The sequence below is a fragment of the Oryctolagus cuniculus genome, chromosome 8 (assembly GCF_964237555.1).
Source record: "Oryctolagus cuniculus chromosome 8, mOryCun1.1, whole genome shotgun sequence".
Classification (NCBI taxonomy): Eukaryota; Metazoa; Chordata; class Mammalia; order Lagomorpha; family Leporidae; genus Oryctolagus; species Oryctolagus cuniculus.
In genome coordinates, this window is record NC_091439.1 from 42,387,728 (window position 1) to 42,408,611 (window position 20,884).

A 20,884-nucleotide genomic window follows, 5' to 3' on the forward strand; every position below is an offset into this window, starting at 1 on the left:
AGTTCCTATTGACAGTAAAAAGTGGAGCCAGATGTTTGAAATCAAGTCTGTCTGAATCCTTTAAGAACATACTCTGCAACGCTTAGGGAAAATGGTAAACAGGGTGGCAGGATATCTGAAAGCCATTATCATTTTTCTCCTCTTGGTGACCACCAATTTCTCTGCATTTCCATTATCCAATTGCAAATTAAGAAAAATTTATGAACCACCTACTTTTTTGGTATTACTGCTATTCTAAAAAGAAATTTTAAAATCATAAAAATGTCTGTTACCTGCTGGTCCAAATGTCTCTGAAGATTTTTCCAATATTCCTGTTGGATCAGAGATAAGTGAATAGAAGTTCAGTAATTTATACATATTCTGCCAGCACTCAGCTGAAGGCTCACTTTGTTCTGACACTGTAATTGAATCTGAGTCATCCATGTGAATGGTCATGTGATCCACTACATCTTTTGAACCTTTCCTAGACACTTTTGAAGTTCTTCTTTCAGATCTTCCTAATGAGTTTTTGTTTCGAGATTCCTTTTTGTTATTCTCATTGTTGGTCCGTTTGTTCTTGGCATTGTTTACTCTATTGCCACCATTTAGACTTCCTCTAGAACTTCGGCTGAAGTCAGATGAACGAAAATCGCGATGCTTTCTCGTTTTGAAGGTAGGTGTTGGGGAAGCTGATCCAGCTGTGTATCTGCTGAGTTTAATGTCAGTCTGAGTCGCTTTAATGTCATCTATCATCGTGCTAAACTGATGAATGAGACGAACCAAAGCCATATCTACATGCTGGCTTATTGACTGACAGGAAATAGTAAAGTTGCAATGAAAGGTATTGTAATAACGCTTGTTGAGATCATGAAAAGAAAGGGCACTTGTAGAGTTTTGAGGGGTGCACACTGACTTTTCCATTACAACAGCACTGATGCTAAAGGTTTCCAACATTAAAGCTGGCTTGAATTCTAGTGGAGGAAGATTCACATGGCCTTGCCTAGAAATTAAAAAAAAATAAAAATTAAAAGGCAAGGTTTACTTTTTTCTAGAACTGTATATCTTTATTAATTTATTGAAGAAATATTCTCCAAGGTATAAGCTACTTAAATACTTTTAAGCAATAATAGGCACTTAGTGCCAGTTTTTTTTTTTTAATTGGAAGCTGAATTTTAAGTCCTCTCTTTTGATCTTACTCTGAAACTGACCAACAGGCCAACATCAGTCTTCTTATGCTAAGAAATGATTTTAGTGAGGTGATATAACAATTTCCCCCTCATCTGATGATACATCCCCTTACAGAACTAGAATTTGGAGTCAATTACAGAGGAACTAGAATCTCTCTAAACTGTGTATTTAATCTCATCACACTCACTATGATTTTATTTGCTACTAGAAAGGACATTGTTGTGGTATACTCTGCCAAGTTTGAAGATGGAGAAGAAAAGCAACTGAAACCAAAACAAACACAAAGAAAACGTAAAATCTTACATAAAAAATTATTTTGGCAAAGCTTCCTGCTTATCTAAAGATTCTCATGTAAGAACATTATAGTCAAACTTAAAATTCAAAAAGCCCACTCTCAAATTTCCCCACATCAACTACTAGTACCAATAAACCTCAAGCACCCAAACTGTAACATGTTACTTTTCCCCTCATCCTCCATGTGCGCTATAAATGTACACAATCACATAGGTCCAATTAAACACAGGAATCTTTTCTGTTAAAAAATCAGGAGCTGAGGCCGGCGCCACGGCTCACTGGGCTAATCCTCCGCCTAGCGGCGCCGGCACACCAGGTTCTAGTCCCGGTCAGGGTGCCGGATTCTGTCCCGGTTGCCCCTCTTCCAGGCCAGCTCTCTGCTGTGGCCAGGGAGTGCAGTGGAGGATGGCCCAGGTGCTTGGGCCCTGCACCCCATGGGAGACCAGGAAAAGCACCTGGCTCCTGGCTCCTGCCATCGGATCAGCGCGGTGCGCCGGCCGCAGCGCGCTGGCCGCGGCGGCCATTGGAGAGTGAACCAACAGCAAAGGAAGACCTTTCTCTCTGTCTCTCTCTCTCACTGTCCACTCTGCCTGTCCAAAAAAAAAAAAAAAAAAAAAATCAGGAGCTGCTTTGATGTTCTCAATTTAACTTAAAAATTCTAATTACAAGTCAGCAATGCCCAAATGAATACTACTGTTTCTGATTTAATTTAAAAAAGTGCCACATTGTAGTATCACTTGTGAAAAATGAAAAAGCTCACAGAAAACCTACAATCAATGCTAAACGTAAGGTAAGAAAAGGAAAATCTGGATTTTGAGAATTAACAGCATTGGGAGAAAAAAGACTCAAAATAGATGAGAAAAATCCACAACTAAAAAATTAAAAATCTAAAACATGTAAGAGTGGTAATAAAATCTTAAAGAAAGAAGATTCAATTAAAGAAGAAAAAAAATCAAGAAATGTGATAAAGCTATCATTCAAGGTAAAAACAGTCAGATAAGCAAACGGTTAGCATGCACAATGTACCACCAAAGTAAAAATTAAAATTTAAAAAAGGATGAAATTCCTAATGTTTATAACTATTTTTAATGTATTTAAAAAGATTTATTTGAAAGGGAGAGTGACACAGAGATGGAGAGACAGAAAAAGAGATCATCTATCTGCTAATTTACTTCCCAAATGGCCATAACAGCTGGGGTTAGGCCAGGCAAAGCGTGATGCCCAGAACTCCATCTGGGTCTCCCACATGGGTGGCAGGAGCCCAAATACTGGGGTCATCCTCCGCTGCTTTCCAAGGTGCATTAGCACAAAGCTGGATCAGAAACAAAGCTACCAGGACTCAAACTGGTGCTCTGATATGGAATGTCGGCATTGCAAGTGGGTTCGCTGCACCACAACACTAGCCCCTGTATAAATATTTTGATCAGATACAGCAAAGAGATAAGGAAACTAATATTTATGAAGATCTACTACTTGCCAGAGTCTAGGTTAAACAGCTTAATAACTACGCTGGTTTTACAGTTTAGTAGGAAAGTTATAGATGCTTATACAAGAAATTATAAGCCCAAATTAATATATAATAGCAAACAGAACAATATGTTACAAAAATAACAACAAACAGCACTGAAATATAACTGAGAAAACTATAGTGTGGTGAAGGTTTCCAAAAAATTAAGAATTAAAGATGAAATTATAGGAAAACTGAGAAGAAAAGGCATACCATTGGTTAATTTTAAACATATAGAAACTTAGTGTTGGTATGATAGTAGAAAAATAAAAAGGAGTATTAAGTTTGGCTAATTCAAAGTCAATTAAATTCAGAGTATTAGTCAAACATCTTTGAGAAAATGAATAAGGAAGTGTGGTCAGATGAAGGTATAGTCTATGACAGCACTCACTAGGTTACTAAGTAGGCTATTAACTCAATTATATATCTTATATCTCAATTATATATATCTTAATTAGATAAATGAGAATACACACATTGTATGCTCACATACATTTATCTATAAATACAATTGCATTTATATGAAAGTTAGTTATTACATATAGAAATATAAAATTAACTTGGACCTTTTAACCTGGAATAGAAAATATATTTAGATATCAATATCTGAGGATCTAGATTTGATATTTTTAGTATGAACAAATTTCAGTAACTGTGATTTAGTTAAAAACCAATAGTTCCCCAACTATGTGATTCAAATTTTATCTAAAATTTATTGTGAATACATGCATAAAGTACACTCTTGCCACTAGCTCTTCAATCTATAAATCATTACATACACAGTTGACATAAATCATAATTATTGGCCAATTACTTAACTACTTTCAAAATCTGTCAGTGATTGATCAACACATATTGGTTGCTCTGGTCACACATGGACAGCAAAGAATTGTTGTTGCAAAGGTTGTGCTGTTTCCTTGTCTCTCAGTGATAAAGTCCAGTTCATGTTTTACAAAAGATAGAATTGGACAACAAATATGAAAATGCAACACAAAAACGAAAAGTGGTAAGAGTGGTAGTGAAATTCAATTGAACATAAAAGAAGTTACAGAAGAAACAGTTGAGTTAGACAGTGCGTCTAGTGGTTAAGGCACTGGTTAAAATACTAGTACTCTATATTGGAATATCTAGCTTCCTGCTAATGTAGACTTTGGAGGGCAGCAATGATGGCTCAAGTAATTGGATTCCTGTGACCCAACTGAAGGAGCCGGCTTGAGCTCTTGGCTCCTGGCTTTAATGAGACCAGCACCAGCCATAACAAGCATTTGGGCATTTGGGGAGTGAACCAGCAGATGGGAGTGCTGGCACTTTCTCTCATCTCTCCCTGCACCACTCCCCTCAAATAAATACATTTAAAATTTTAATCAAAGAAGCAGCAGCTGATAAAGAAAATGTGATACTTCCACTTTTCAAGAAACTCTAGATATGCATCCAACAGAACTCAATGAAGGCAAACTTATTGACATAAAGAGGAAGATGACTGTGACAGAAAGGATGAAGATACCCCTGATGATGTAATAGTGACAAAAAACTTCATGGTAAAAGAAATTCAAAGGACATGGAAAGTGCAAAGGATAGCATGCTGAAAACTGATGCACACATAAAAGAGTATGACATTTTGCCACAGCGCAAAAAAGATGCTCATAAGGAAAGAATTTTATTTATTTTTTTTTATTTGACAGACAGTGAGAGAGAGAGACAGAGAGAAAGGTCTTCCTTCTGTTGGTTCACTCCCCAGATGGCCGCCATGGCCGGCACTGCACCGATCCGAAGCCAGGAGCCTCTTTCTGGTCTCTCATGCGGGTGCAGGGGCCCAAGCACCTGGACCATCCTCCACTGCCTTCCCAGGCTACAGCAGAGAGTTGGACTGGAAGAGGAGCCAGCCCATATGGGATGCTGGCGGCACAGGTGGAGGATTAACCAAGTTAGCCACGGCACGGCCCAGAAAAGGACTTTCTAAACTACTCTTTGATAATTATTTTAATAAATAAAAGTTGAATTCTCAATGTTTAATGTTTCCAATTTTAACAATCATAATGTACTAATCATTAGTTTTATTGACTTTTCTATTTCTCTATAGACTTACTTATTATAAATAGAAATTTTTAATGTTTTGGCAAATATTTTTTTATAAAGTATTCATCATTAGCTTTTTTTTTAAGAATTATTTTATTTATTTGAAAGAGTTACAAAGAGATGTAGAGACAGAGAGACAGAGGTCTTCCATCCACTAGTTTACTCCTCCAATGGCCGCAATAGCCAGAACTGAGCCAATCTGAAGTCAGGAGCCAGGAGCTGCTTCTAGTTCTCGCATGTGGGTGCAGGGGCCCAAGCACTTTGGCCATCTTCTGCTGCTTTCCCAGTGCATTAGCAGGGAGCTGGATGGGATGTGGAGCAGTTGAGACTCAAACTGGAGCCCATATGGGATGCATATGGGATGCCAGCACTGCAGGCTGGGGCTCTAATCTGCTGCAACATAGCACCAGCTCCATGGCAAACATTTTCAAATTCACAAAAGAAAAGTAATTTTTCTTACTGATTACCAAAATCAGTCAAACAGTTTCAGCTTCCATATTCATCATCATGGTACCACATTATTAAGAAAAGCAGGGGCCGGCGCTGTGGTGCAGCAGGTTAAAGCCCTGGCCTGAAGTGTTGGAATCCCACACAGGCGCTGGTTCTAGTCCCGGCTGCTACTCTCCCAATCTGGCTCTCTGCTATGGCCTGGGAAAGCAGTAGAAGATGGCCCAAATCCTTGGGCCCCTGCACCCACGTGGGAAACCCAGGGGAGGCTCCTGGCTCCTGGCTCCTGGCTTCAGATCGGTGCAGCTCCGGCCATTGCAGCCATCTGGGAAGTGAACCAGCAGATGGAAGACCTCTCTTTCTGTCTCTAACTCTCTCTGTAACTCTGTCTTTCAAATAAATAAAATAAATCTTTAAAAAAAAGATTCCCTGTATTTAGTAAAAAAATTAATTTCAAGTTTCCAAAAGATTAGTCAAATGCCATTAAGGAGTATATCATTGTCTATGCAAGCAGTAAGGAAACTGAACTATCTAAGACAGTACAGTTCAGTATAGATGTTTCTTAACATTCACCTTGCTAATGTATATTTGATTTTGATGGTTATACTCTCATTATGGCTTCTTCTCTGTTCCTAATACAAATATCATCTACTCAAGTCAAATGAAAAAGGAAGTAAGGAATAAATTTCAACCAATGTGAGAGTGCCTAGATCTGAGTCCTGGCTCTACTGACCATTCCAGCTCCCTGCTAATGTGCATGCACTCTGAGAGGCGGCAGGTCATGGCTCAAGTAGTTGGACCTCAGCTGCCCATTGGAAACCCTGGATTAAGGTTCTGGCTCCCAGTTTCAGCCTGCCCCATCTGGCTGTTGTGAACATTTAAGGAGTGAACAAGCAGATGGAAGTGAATGTCTGCTCACGTAGGGGTGTGTGTGTGTGTCTGCTCTTAAATAACAAAATTGCAAAGAAGGAAAAACAGTTATTAGTAAGAAAATATGGCTACCATTTTATTAATTGGCAATTACCTTAACTCAAGATATTAAAATTACTATCTCATTAGAAGAAAATAAAACTAAAAACTAGAGGTATTAAACTTCTTGCATATTTTTCTTTGATAAAAATAAAAAAGACACCTTCTTGCTCTTTTGCCTTTTCTATCTTTGGCTGTGTCTGAATCCACAATATCTGCTCGCAGGCAGTCCAAAGTCCCTGAAAATGAAAGGTGTTCTCCAAAGTACATTCGGTAGCACAGTGGCACTGTATCCTGTGACTGGATCCCTGTATGACTCAGGAGAGGTTTGAAAACAACCTAAAAGGCATAAAACATTTACATTAGTGCAACTTACAGTTCATCATTTACTGTAGCTTTTTACTTGTTCTTCCACAGTACATTACCATAGAGTGAAGCAATAATGTCTTATATAATTGACTAATTTTGCTTAAAACAAAGATTCCTTGACCCTAAGTGTCTAAAAGTGCAAGGAAATAAAATTATGAATTAGTTGAAATCACCCTATCTCTTTAATTTAAAAAAGGCATGAATTCCCACTATTTCCATCTTTAAAAAAAGACACAATTAGTTTCACCAAATGGTCTATGATCCACTTCTTGTGTTAAAATAAAAACATTTATGTTATATTATGAACACCTGACCTATTTTAAAATGCTATCACTCAGCTCTAACAGTCATTTAATGCTTATTTTTGCAGGCAAATGCTCTACCACTAAGCTACAATCCCAACATTTATTTTCTAACAGAGAATATCCTCTACATATCAAACATGATTACTGAAATGTTACACTAGCTAAATTTCTAGTTAATTGAATTTTGTAGTCTCTAAGAGCAAACCCAAACAGAAGCAGCCACATGTGTTCAATTCCAAGGCACTATCATCACTCCAACTATGTGCTCTCTACTGTGTGCTTGCTTTTCCTCCTGCCACATTCTAAATAGAGATGGAATCCAGCATTTTCTTGACCTGCTCCTCACTATACAATATCCTTTAATGATACTTTCCTGAAGCAATAAAAAAATCAAATCTAGGGGCCGGCACTGTGGTGTAGCAGGTAAAGCCACCGCCTGCAGTGTCAGCATCCCATATGGGCTGCAGTTCCAGTCCTGGCTGCTCCACTTCTGATCCAGCTCTCTTCTATGGCCTGGAGAAACAGTAGAAGATGGCCCAAGTGCTTAGGCCTCTGCATCCATGTGGGAAACCCAGAAGAAGCTCCTGGCTCCTGACTTTGGATTGGCACAACTCCGGCCATTGTAGCCAACTGGCAAGTGAACCAGAGGATAGGAGACCTCTCTCTCCTTCTCTGCCTCTTGTCTCTCTGTATAACTCTTTCAAATAAATAAATCTTTAAAAACAAATCCTATCTAAATGGACAGTGACATTTTTGTGATGAGAACCAAGTCCATACTTTCTATTGTCCTGGATCATCTAATTTTGTTATACTTGAGAAGACAGGCCACTCTTGTAAAGGTCTGAAGGCCTTAGGGAGAAATTTAACTCTAGACTGAACTTCAGGGAGAAATTTTCTCTCCCTTACTTGCTTGGCATACTCTTTCTTGGATTTATTTTTATTCAGGTTTTCTCTTGCATCCCAATGAATAATTTATCCCTATTCAATGTCCAAACCATTCTTTATCTTTCCCAATCTTCTTCTTCTACATAAGCTCTCTGGTTAATCCTCCAGATCTAATACGATTGGCTTCTGACTGACTTTCTTCTTTTTATTTTCTATCCTGAATGGCTACAATGGCCATGCAAATGACAACCAACAGTTCAGCTGCAAAATTATGTGACTTCTGTGTCCCCCACAACCTTGCTTAAAGCCCATTTCAGCAACTTTCTAGATTCTATACTCATATTACATCTTTCTTGCTACATTACATTTTTCTTGCTACATCTGCTTGAGATCAATCTTCTACTTCTATAGCTGAGCTGCTAAGGACAATTAGAAAAAAAACCATATAATTGTATTCATTGAAATTTCAATACTAATCTAAAACCCTTAACTAAATCCTGCTGGGAGTTTATGGTGACCTAACTTTCCCACTCATTCCAACCTGTACACATGTCTAAATTACCTTTTATCCTTGTAATTGTTATTGTGTTATTTAATACTCATGTTCCTGATAAATTCTGGAGACTTGTACAGCATAGTGTAGCTCTCTAAAAATATGTATTGAATGCCAATAAAACAACGAATTTTTTAAACAGGCCAAATAATTAAAAATTATTTCTTTTCCCATTCTCCTTTTTTAAAAATATGTAGGGGTCCCTGAAAACTACTTTAATGTATTAGAGAAAAAAAAATCCCATGGAACTTTAAAACTGCCTGATTCATTTCTTAACATTGTATCACCTGCTTTTATAAGAAAAAACTGAAGCAATTTGCAAACTTACCTCCATCATTGTTTACTGGACTTAATGACTTTCCAAACTCTTACATCTACAGCATCTCTATAATTGACTCTAAATTCTGATACTTCTCATCTCTTTTCAAATCTTGCTCTACCCTAATCCTTCCTTCCTTTTTAGATCGTGATCTTCCTTGTTTCTCATAAATGCATACAGATGTTTGAGACTCATCCAACAAAAATGATACTTCTCAGGTGTCCCAAAATGCCTTTTGGTCATTCAAAAAGTGTGCTTCAGAGGACTTCAGTCTTCTCTCTCTGCATGTAGTCAATTAAATAAGACCTGCACAGTAATTCCCTTCTACCTTTCAAAACCACAACTACAGGGCTGGCACTGTGGCACAGTAGGTTAAAGCCTTCAGCCTGTTACTACCAGCATCCCATATGGGCACCAGTTCAAGCCGCAGCTGCTCCTCTTGCTATCTATATCTAGCTCTCTGCTATGGCCTGGGAAAGCAGAAGATGGCCCAAGTGATTGGGCCCCTGCACCCACGTGGGAGACCCGAAGAAGCTCCTGGTTCCTGGCTTCAGATCACCTCAGCTCTGGCTGTTGATGACATTTGGGGAGTGAACCAGCAGATGGAAGATCTTTCTCCCTGTCTGTCTGTCTGTCTCTCTCTCTCTCTCTTTCTGTAACTCTACCTCTCAAATAAATGAATAAAATCTTAAAAAAAAATAACAAAACCACAGTCACCTAAGCTTAGAGTCTCATTACCACTGTGTGAGTTATTTCAATACCTCATCTTTGGTCCCCAGTTTCTCCACTTCAATCCACTTATGCTGCTGCTTAGTACTTACATACATACAGTTTTAGATATTCTAATCCTCTTTTCTTAAGACTGTATGTTTAAATTTAACTTTCTAGTCACATTACGTAGCCAATTTGTTACAAATAACAAATATGTTACTATATGAGACCCTTCTGATTAATGATCATCTGTAGATGATTCATTTGCATTTATAATTTATCCACGTACTTTTAAAAGGATCTTCCCATTTCAAAGGAAGGCTTTAGGCAGACAGGCAGAGAAAAAAAGATTTCCACCACAATTCCAAGGTGCATAACTGCTTGATGGTTCCATTTGCTTTGTACTATCTAAGGCCTCACCTGTGCATCAGCAAGCTGAACAGCAGGAAAACCTTGGTTTGCTTCTTCTACACCTGCCACATCATCTTGACTAGTGCTATGCTGAGAATGTGTCCCATCCAAAGTATTCTGGTCACTAGACAAGGCGGTGTTGAAATCTGAGGCTGAGGGTATTGTAGGAAGATTGGGTGCAACACCTAACAGAGTAAATTACCAAGAATAAAAATGTAAATTATTGCGAAAAGAAATAACATAAGGGACCCAGCAAGGTAAACTTCTGAAGCCTGTATTAAAATCCCAATAACAAATCATTTAAATTGAAAAAAAAAAAAAAAGAAAATCAGTGTTTCTAGGTTATTTTACAGACATATTAATGAAAAGTGAAATTAAACTATATATTCAGAAAACATAAGGTATCCTTATATATGCATTGAAACCAACAGTCTACAGAATGTGATGTCTGTTAGATCTGTAAAAAGCATTTCATGTCCCAGCAGCTTTGCACTGAGGAAGAGAGTTACAGATAGTAGCAGAGCTATAAAAAGCAGGTGTAGCAGGTCAAAAGCCACAGATATCACAGAATCATATATATGCTTTCCTGACACAGAACATAAATGAAACGGCACTATTTTTTCCTTCTCTACTTCTTAAATCATTTAATTCCCCAGGCAAAGGAATCATGATAGAGGGGATCTGTCCCTTTCTGGTTCTCATGAAATTTAAACTATATACACTCTGCAATAGTGGAACTACAGTCAGAAAGGTGGAGGAGATAATATGAGTACCATCCTTCTACCTTTCTCAATTAAGAGCCAATGCTAAGACCCAGCATGCAGCTGGAATTAGATGCTACCCTTTGTACTTCTATCTAATCTTTCAAAATTAACAAATAACCTTCATTTGTCTCCCACCTTGAGGAAAGAAATTTTACTTTATTCCTCTTTGTATGCATTTAGATTTAGTTAAGTATTTGTTAAGTCATTAAGAGGTAAGAAGATAGTTACTATATCTCAGAGGAATCTGGATGAACTAATATATTTTCAGTATTATAGGAATATAATAATTATACTTTGTATTTTTTTCACTTGTCTCTTTTTGATGTTTTGAAACACACAATAGCCACATTAAATGGAAGTTTTAAACCCTTTACATCATATAGACAATTTCATATTTGACATATTTTCTTTCCACAGGAATACTGAGTGCTTACTACTCTCAACTGCAACATTATCAAAGGGTCAATTTCAACAAAACAGTAGTTAAAATGTTTGAGATTTTTAAAGCATCTTCTAGAAAATAAAATTTTGATATACCTATATATGCCTCTTTGGTAAGCAAAAGAGTATTAACGCAATACCTGTTGGAAGACTGTTGTGTCCTGATTTTGTAACAGGAGATTCTTGTACCACACTTCCTCGATTACCAACAGCATTTGACATCCAATTGTAGAAACTCACAGATGATGGTTCAGATAGCAAGGGATGTTCAGATAACATATCAGTGGCCACTGTGTTTCCTGAAAATAAAGTTTTACTGAGGATTTATTACATATGTACTAATGAGCATAAAATGTGATTTATATGTAAATATTTTTGAGAAGTAGATTAAACATCTTTCTTTGCAGAAGCATTCAAATTCTCATTCCATGATATTGCTATTTGTATATTATGGCAATAAGTTGTTATTTTTACTGTACAGTGGGGAATTCCATGTTGGCTGGTATACACGGCCCCCCACTCCCAATGCCTAGGTGGACATTAGTTACTGCCAGAATTTAAAAATTTAAAATAAAGACATGAAGACACTGAAAGTTACAACTGTTGCCCAAAATATTTTCTCAAAGATAAGGTATAATATGAAAGATTTATGAAACCCAAGTATATATCTAAAACTCAAATTCTACCTTCTGAATTTCCCCATAAAAATAAACTTAACAACTGTCAAAGCTAGAGGACGCACCTGTTCTCGTTAGGGAGCTGCTTTTTACAGCTGCAGTACTTCTCTGAGGAGTGCCTTCAAGGAGGTTGTGCAAGCTTGGGAAGCTTCCAGTCAGATAGCTGAGAAGGCTCTCCTTCCTTGGACTCTCCCTTACTGGCATCCCAGCACGTCCAACATGCACTGGAGAATCTGTGGCAGTGTCTCCACTAGTATAGCTCAGAGAATGATATGGATGAATGCCCTACAGAAGGAACAACACATGGCTCTCTCTTACGCATATAAAATTGACTGCTGAGAACTACAACTACTACTAATGTTGCTGTTATTGCTACTGATTGTGTATATTAATATAAAAACTGATGTCTACAAACACTATGGTGAATCTCAAAGTATGTAAAAATGTTTTGGAGCTTTATATTACAAAGCACACACACTCATTTTAACCATGGGTCATTAATGACCTTCTAAATTTGAACAGGGAATCTGGTACCAAAATATAAAGATCATAGCACAACAGAATATCAGAAAGATCATGGAAAATAAAGCAAAGCTGATGCCTAAGGAGCAAGAGACAGAGCTCCAGAATATCAGAAAGTCATGGTTAGAACATCTGTGGAGATGCTAAAGAAAATCATGTGAATAACCAAAAGAAAAAATAAAGTAGTTTGAAAAAATTCTTTACATTATTTTACATTACTGTTTGTTTACTGAACTACTTTAAATACTGACACCCAGATACAATCTCCTTTACATAAACTATTCCCTCAATATTCTAAAATAAACAAATAAATGCATTGAAAATGATTTGTAGCATGACTGATATCATCTAAAATAAGGCTTCAGTCCTGCTAGAAACTAGAGATATAAAGTTGTCTACTTTCAGCAACCTTCTCTGGAGTTTTTTTTTTATTAAAGATACTCCTAGACATCTACCTGGAAGAAAAGGAAGCTAGAGATTTTGGAATAAGAGCACAGAATGTAGGGGCAAAGGCTATCAGTGCTATGAAGCCTCTGAAGACTTAGCCCTTACTGGAAATCAGAAAAAAATCTGTATCTTTTTTGATCACTACTTACTATCCTCACTTAGATAGGGAAAGGTGAAGGGAAGGATATTGACATAGAAGGTTTAAAGAACACTTAGACTTATTAAATGCTTATTAAAAGCATGTTTCATATAATCTTACTTAAACCTTAACAAATTTTCCAAGGCAGATGTTATTACTGTCTTTTTTTTTTTTTTTTTTTTTTTTGACAGGCAGAGTGGACAGTGAGAGAGAGAGAGACAGAGAGAAAGGTCTTCCTTTTTCTGTTGGTTCACCCCCCAGTGGCCGCTGCGACCAGCGTACCGCGCTGATCCAAAGGCAGGAGCCAGGTGCTTCTCCTGGTCTCCCATGCGGGTACAGGGCCCAAGCACTTGGGCCATCCTCCACTGCACTCCCGGGCCACAGCAGAGAGCTTGACTGGAAGAGGAGCGAACAGGACAGAATCCGGCACCCCAACCAGGACTAGAACCCGATGTGACAGCGCCACAGGTGGAGGATTAGCCTATTGAGCCGCGGTGCCGGCCTTATAACTGTCTTATAAAAGAAGAAGTAGTCAGATTATTAACTGTGTATTTGACATCTATTCCAATATTCTTAACAATATGCTATGCTTCCTAGTACTCTAATAGTAAATCTCTGTGTAACATTTGATTGTCTGGAGAGCTCTAAAATGCCAAGAGAAAAAAATTCTGGTAATTCTGTAATGAAAAATTAAAAACTACAAAATTTTGCACAACTGTTCTGATATTTCAGATTAAAATTTCAGATCAATTTAAAATATAGTACAAAAAAGACCATACAAACAAAAAGATGGGTGTTTGGCACAGCAGTTAAAAATTGCTTGGGATACCCACATCCCATATTAGAGTGCCTGGGTTTTAGTCCCCACTCCATTTCCAATTCAGCTTCCTATTTAAGGTACACTCTGGGAGACAGCAAATGATAGCTCAAGGACTTGGGCCTTGCTACCCATGCAGAAAATTTGGATGAGTTTTAGGCTCCTGGCTTTCGCCTGGTCTAGCCATGTCTGCTGCAGACATTTGGAGAGTGAACCTGCAAATGGAAGATGGTTTGATGCCTGGCTTCCCACTAACGTAGTTCATGGAGGGCTGAAATGATGTTCAAAAAATTTGTTTCCTGTCACTAATGTGGGAAACACGGACTGAGTTCCTGTCCTGGATCTGGCCTGGCCTGGGTTCAGCCTTTTGGTCATTTGGGGAGTGAACCAATGGATGGGAATGCTTGCTTGCTTTCTCTTTTTCAACTAAATAAAAAATAACTTTTTTTGGAAATCCAGATTAAACTATATACTGTAAATGCATTCAATAAAAGGCTTTTCATTAAAACAAGATTATAAGATTATCAACATTTTCAATATAAATTGTATTAAATATTACAGTGTAACGAGAACATTAAGTCCTGGCGGTTAAAGTCATTTTTATTTACTATTAACTAATGATGATATAATTTTTAAAGAATGTGTACACTAAAAGTCAATCAAATTGATTTCAAAATAAAAATACCATTTGACTAAGGGAGATTTGTAATATTTAAATTTGAGAGAATTTTAGATCTTCCCTGTAAGTCTGAGTAACTCTAATCAAAAACAGCAATAATATACCTTTATTTTTAATGCAGAGTCACTATGGGTATGAGTTTTAGAAAGTTTCCTCATTATCTCAGCACCAGTTACAGGTCCAGAGCTACCAGGTGGGGGCCTGTTAGCTGTTCCTTCTAGTAGCATTGTGTGTTCACTGACTGTGGCTGAAAGAGTTCAAAAGAATACATGAGCTATAGATTATCACACATTTTCTTTAAATATCCACCCCAGGGTTTCCTGTCATAACTACATTAAACTCATAATCCTTGACAATTAACTACAGAATTTGCTACAATATTTACTCTTTCATTTTTTTTTATTCTACTTCAACCTTCTAACTCATTCTCAAAAAAAGAGAAAACAGCTTCTATTCAATCATTCCCACATGCAATAAAAATGACACAGTGACCAAAAATCAATTTAACTAAGCTCAAAAAAGTATATAATTGTCATGTCATAGATTAACATAAGCATGTGCAGATAATTAGAAAGTAAATTCACTGTATTATTCTTTCAATTTTGTATCCAGTTGAAATTTTTTAAAAATAAAAAATAAACAAAATCCATCCCATCTTCACAACATATTTTATTAAAGATTAAAGAAAAAAACAAAGCTGAAGGAAGTATTTTATATATACATAGGTACATATATATCAATATTCTGAAAGGACAAATTTTTAGACTACTATACTTTCTAATGGAGCTTTCAGTAATTTTCAAAACATCTTAAATTAATTTTCATTAAATATTACATGTCATGATAATAATAAAAATTAACTGGGCTGGTGTTGTGGCACAGCAGGTTCAGCAGGTTAACCCACCATGTGCACCACCAGAGCCGATGTTGGAGCTCTGGTCTAAGCCCTGGCTGCTCTGCTTCCAATTCAGCTCCCGACTAATGTGTCTGAGAAGGTGGCAGAAGATGGCTCAAGCACTTGGACCCTTGCCACCCACATGGGAGACCTGAATGAAGTTACGGGCTCCTAGTTTCCACCTGGCAGAGCCCAGACCATTGCAGCCATTTGCTGAGTGAACCAGCAGATGGAAAATCTCTTTCTAGCTGTCTCTCCCTCTCTATGTGCCTTTCAAATAAATAAACTTTAAGATATAATAAATCTTTAAAATATAAAAAAAAAAAAACCTTTGGCAAAGAATTAAGGTATGTTTGTAAATTTCTTTTTTTTTCTTTTTTCTTTTTCTTTTCCTTTTTTTTTTTTTCTTTTTTTGACAGGTAGAGTTAGACAGTGAAAGAGAGAGACAGAGAGAAAGGTCTTCCTTTGGTTCGGTCCCCAAATGGCCACTACGGCCGGTGCTGCGCTGATCTGAAGCCAGGAGCTAAGGTGCTTCTTCCTCGTCTCCCATGCAGGTGCAGGGGCCCAAGCACTCGGGCCATCCTCCACTGCCCTCCCGGGCCACTGCAGAGAGTTGGACTGGAAGAGGAACAACTGGGACTACAACCCGGTGCTCATATGGGATGCCGGCACCGCAGGTGGAGAATTAGCCAAGTGAGCCATGGTGCCGGCCCCATGTTTGTACATTTCAGAAACGCGTATCTATTATTTTTGTTCTGTCATAGCCATTCTGTTAACAGAGTTTTACACTCAGTGCAGGTCCCCAAATTTTTATAAATCAGGATCACACAGGCACCAGGTAAAAAGCCAAAAGCTCCTTTAAAATACTGTGGCATAAGGAAGATGACAATAAAACACAGACTTTAAAAAGAAGGCTTATATGTTTTATTCTAAACATTCTTGTTACACAAAGACATCATTTACTGGATATATCAGAAGCAGAAGACTATTGTTATTTGCCAAACTAAATTTATAAAATTAGATCAGCACAAAGATTTCAACATTATTATCATTTAGTGGGACTAACAGAAATCATACATAATTATGTCATGATATTTTCAAATTTGGAATACAAACTGCTAAATTTACTACAAGTACCCTTGTATTAAATGTGTAATCCTCAACTAAGAGAGTTGCTTATATTAATAACTTATTAATAACCATGGGAAATTAAAGGCTTTTGCTATCTTTTAAAGAAATGTGTTAGCGAGCCGGCGCCGTGGCTCAATAGGCTAATCCTCCACCTTGCGGCGCCGGCACACCGGGTTCTAGTCCCGGTTGGGGCGCCGGATTCTGTCCCGGTTGCCCCTCTTCCAGGCCAGCTCTCTGCTATGGCCAGGGAGTGCAGTGGAGGATGGCCCAGGTGCTTGGGCCCTGCACCCCATGGGAGACCAGGAAAAGCACCTGGATCCTGGCTCCTGCCAGGATCAGCGCGGTGCGCCGGCTGCAGCGGCGGCCATTGGAGGGTGAACCAGCGGCAAAAAGGAAGACCTTTCTCTCTCTGTCTCTCTCTCTCACTGTCCACTCTGCCTATCAAAAAAAAAAAAAAAAAAAGAAATGTGTTAGCATTATTAATGAAGATGCACATTTTGTAGGAAAACCTAAGTACTAAGTAATACTAAGTAAGAAAGTACCTGGACTGTCAGGGGTGAGAAAACACTCAACAGAGGCTTACAAAATTACCTGCATCAAACTCAAATTCTGCTCCATCAGCACTAGTATCACTTTGAAGACCACCTCCATTGTCCAGCCCAAGTCCATCTTCATGTTCATGGTCAACAGCTATTTGAGGTTTCAAGGGCTGAGCTGGTCGATGTAAGCTAACTCCTTTAAAGGCTGGTGTCACCACAATAAACTTCATCCACTGCCTTGCCAATGCAACTAAACCTTTCTTTAAAGTGACCAAAGCAGGAAGTCCATCACTCTGTAACAATAATGATATGGTTAGAAATAACTAAAGTAATAACAGTTACCATTTAAACGCTTTGTTTATTTAAATCTCATGCTCTCCATTTAGATATGAAGAAAGTAAAATTTAGACATTAAGGGACATTAAGTAATTTATCCAAATTTATCCCAAACATCAGGATTTCAATATAACTAAAGAACTTAATAATTTCTAAATATAACATTGTATCTTTCTATCATAAAATACAAATACAACAGCACCACATGAGTACATAAAGCACAAAGTTGGGGTTCTCATTAACAAGCATTTAGTCAGTTGAGTATTATTTTGCCCAAATGAACAATCAAAATTTTTGAGTAATTGGAATATTCAGTGAATCACGAGGAAACCAAATTATTCCCTTCAAAGATTAGGTAACTATCACCATTTTAACAAATCAAATATCTATAAATAAATATTGGTCATAGATGCATCTATAACTGCCTTGGAAGTCAAATATATCGTCTTCAATAATTATGTGGCTGATAATATATTTTATAACACGGTAGTGATTAAGAAAAAAAATTTTCATTATTTTCCTATTAAAGTCCTAAACTAAACAGAAACAATCTCTTCAACTTCTTTCCTACAACTCCACATGTTACAGAAATAGCTAATCTGATTAAACAGATTTGATTAAATACATTTACTTTCTGAGGAATCCCTTTCATTCCCAGACTCATGTAAGGAGACCTATCTATGCTTCCTCCTCTTATGTGAAAAGCCTGTCAGACAGAGGATGAATCCAGGAAAATACCTGCCATTCTTCCTGTTCTGCCTTCTCTGCCTATTGTCAGAGGAGCAAGTTAGTACGTTATAGCCCTTCCAGTCTTGAACTCACAGGGAAGAAGTAGAAACCACTATATCAGATTCAGATAAAACATTTTTTCTCAAATTTATCACATAATAAAGATTCTTGACCTACTTGGCTAATGTTCTGACTGGCCATTGATAATACTGACAAAACTGTTCCGAATTACTAAGTACTCTTGCATACTGACCAGAACTTAGAGAAGGGAGATCCTCAAAGCTCTAGAATTCTAATCATGATGTGTTATCTGCTTTGTTAGGGGGCAGAAATAAATTTATTTTGTGAAATTACATATTCTGGTCTCAATCACTAATTAAAGCTTAATAAACTTTTATGTGAAATTTGACCCTCATGATTACTCTATTTTTTGAAACTCTTTATACCTCTCATTTCTAAGATGTAACTCTTTTCTGGTTTTCCTACCTCTTCTCCCTTAATGCTCTGTGTATCTCTATCTATCCTCCCTACTTAATTTGTGCATTCTTCCAGATTCCAATTTCATTTAGACACATCATCCCTAGAATCTAACCTTTCATGTCCACAGCTTGTACTTACACCATAATGCTGGGAACTCTCAAAATATGAATCTAAGTACCTTCCTGTCTACTGTATTTCTAACGAAGTTTCCCCTTTGGACTTCCCACATGCATTTCAAACCCTGTAGGCCAGTGGTCTCTAAAGAATAGAGGTTTCTTTAAGGCTAACATATGGTTTCAGAACTCACCATCGTGGCATCATCAATGATGGAGTAATTTGCCTGGTGCAGGTAGTGGTGAAGTATATTACATAGTAAACATGAAGGATTTTCTTGGAGAAAGCGGGCAACTTTTGTAAGTCTATTGTACTTACTTCTTAGGGGAAAATGTACACTTTTATTCTGAAACCAAGCAAGAACAACAGATTAAATGATAGGTATAAAATACCCTACAAATAAAAGACATCTAGCAATTAAGAACTTACAAGTCTAATATTTTCTAAAACTGGTTAACAAGGAATCATTTTTAATAAGAGATTTATGTTTCCCTGTATTATTGAAAGACATACCTCTAATGCTTCTGTCATTATGCATCCCATAACAGCACAAATTCTCAAGGTTCCCTCAGTTTCTAATTTGTTTAAGGATGATTTAAGTTGATCAATGGGAACAAGCCATGCACCAACAGCTGGAGTTGCAGTACTTAAAAGATTCAGTTGCCTTTTAAAATAAATTATGAATCACAAAGACAAGTGATCAAAATTGTCAAACAATTTCCCATATCTACCATATTCACTTGCAATTTTATTTGGACAGAATTATTTTCTTTTCCTTATGACCACTGGTAAATTATGAAATATAACTAAGAAAGAAAAAAAAAAGCATAAAGAAAAAAAAGAGGAAAAAAAGCTTGTCAGAGGTAAAAAGGATAAACAAAAGCCTAAGACAGGGTGACATGGGAAAAACAAAACTAAAGTATTAGGAAAGAAAATTTTGTATTTACCAAGGTGAGAACACTGTTTACAGAAAGTATAATGTAGAAAAGATGAAACAAGTGGCAAAACTAATACTAAGTATATCAGAAAAATAATTCAGAAATATATGAAACAGAAATGTATACTATTTTAAATGAAGAGTAAACAACAAGCCGGAGTACTATAAAAACTTTTTACCTAGAAAATGCATGTGTAGGAGATCTAACATTGGTGGGGGCTGCAAAACTAAACCAAATTTCTTTAATGGTTAACTTCATGCTACATGAATCTGGAGGTGGAGGCATGAGAGGTAAATCTTTTTTCAAATCATCAGATTCAACTCCTTCATCCTTTACAAAACATAATGAAAAAACTGATTAATGGACAGCCCTTTGAAACTACTAACACAAAACCTTTCTATTAGATCAAGTTTTATATACAACACCTTTATAAATACCAGGCAAAGTAAACTTTACCTAGCCTAGTCTTTCCTGATTTGAGAAACAGCTACAGATCACTGATGCTCCAAGAAGAAGCTGAAAAAATCCTGCACTATAAACCATAAATCAACAGGCTTTGATTGGTTACTTAACTCAATCACATTTGTTTAGGGATGTTGAGCTGTTACCTTCCCAAAAGAAAAGTGAGAGAAAGTGGTCCTGTGACTTGGCAGAGCTCCTGTAATTATGAAGTTGGAGAATGGGTTATAGAATTAAGGTCTGTGCTTTCTACTGCAATATGCTTCCCATTCCATAAAAAATATTTTTTATTTATTTTTGAGAAGTACAGAGAGTACAAAACTCCCATCTGACGGTTTACTCCTCAAATGCCCACAGCAGCTAAATCTGGGCTGGGCAGAAGCTGGGAAGTCAATTCAGGTCTCCCACATGGATAGCAGGAACCCAATTATTTGAACCATTACCATTTCCTTCTGGGGCCTGGAGTCAGGAGCCAGAGATCAAACTCAGGAATTCTGATATGGGACATAGGAATCTTTTTTGTTAAAGATTTATTTATTTATTTACTTGAAAGTCAGAGCTACAGAGAGAGAGAGAGAGAGAGAGAGAGAGAGATCTTCCATCAGTTTCTTAACCACTAGGTTAAATCATCACCTCCCCATTCCATTTTAACAGAATGTTACAAGTTCCAAATATAGAGCCATAAAAAAATACTACTGAACAATAAATTCATAATACTTTATAACAAAACAATCTTAATTATATGCTAGTAATCTGATAAGCAT

At 37.1% G+C, this 20,884-nt stretch overlaps 1 protein-coding gene across 18 annotated transcripts in view; it reads right to left on the reverse strand.

The window, feature by feature from the left end:
* The window catches only part of BLTP1 (bridge-like lipid transfer protein family member 1), a 243,901-nt gene that overhangs the window by 86,860 nt on the left and 136,157 nt on the right, over nucleotides 1-20,884 (reverse strand). For all 18 annotated transcript variants that reach the window (XM_008267929.4, XM_070047638.1, XM_070047636.1 and 15 more), the window contains 10 exons: nucleotides 19,840-19,991; nucleotides 19,237-19,387; nucleotides 18,917-19,069; nucleotides 17,117-17,357; nucleotides 14,604-14,746; nucleotides 11,961-12,180; nucleotides 11,359-11,517; nucleotides 10,023-10,198; nucleotides 6,624-6,799; nucleotides 273-979 (listed from right to left, as the gene is read on the reverse strand). In XM_008267929.4, the coding sequence (XP_008266151.3) occupies nucleotides 273-979; nucleotides 6,624-6,799; nucleotides 10,023-10,198; nucleotides 11,359-11,517; nucleotides 11,961-12,180; nucleotides 14,604-14,746; nucleotides 17,117-17,357; nucleotides 18,917-19,069; nucleotides 19,237-19,387; nucleotides 19,840-19,991 (2,278 nt within the window). The remainder of the gene's footprint in view (nucleotides 1-272; nucleotides 980-6,623; nucleotides 6,800-10,022; nucleotides 10,199-11,358; nucleotides 11,518-11,960; nucleotides 12,181-14,603; nucleotides 14,747-17,116; nucleotides 17,358-18,916; nucleotides 19,070-19,236; nucleotides 19,388-19,839; nucleotides 19,992-20,884) is intronic.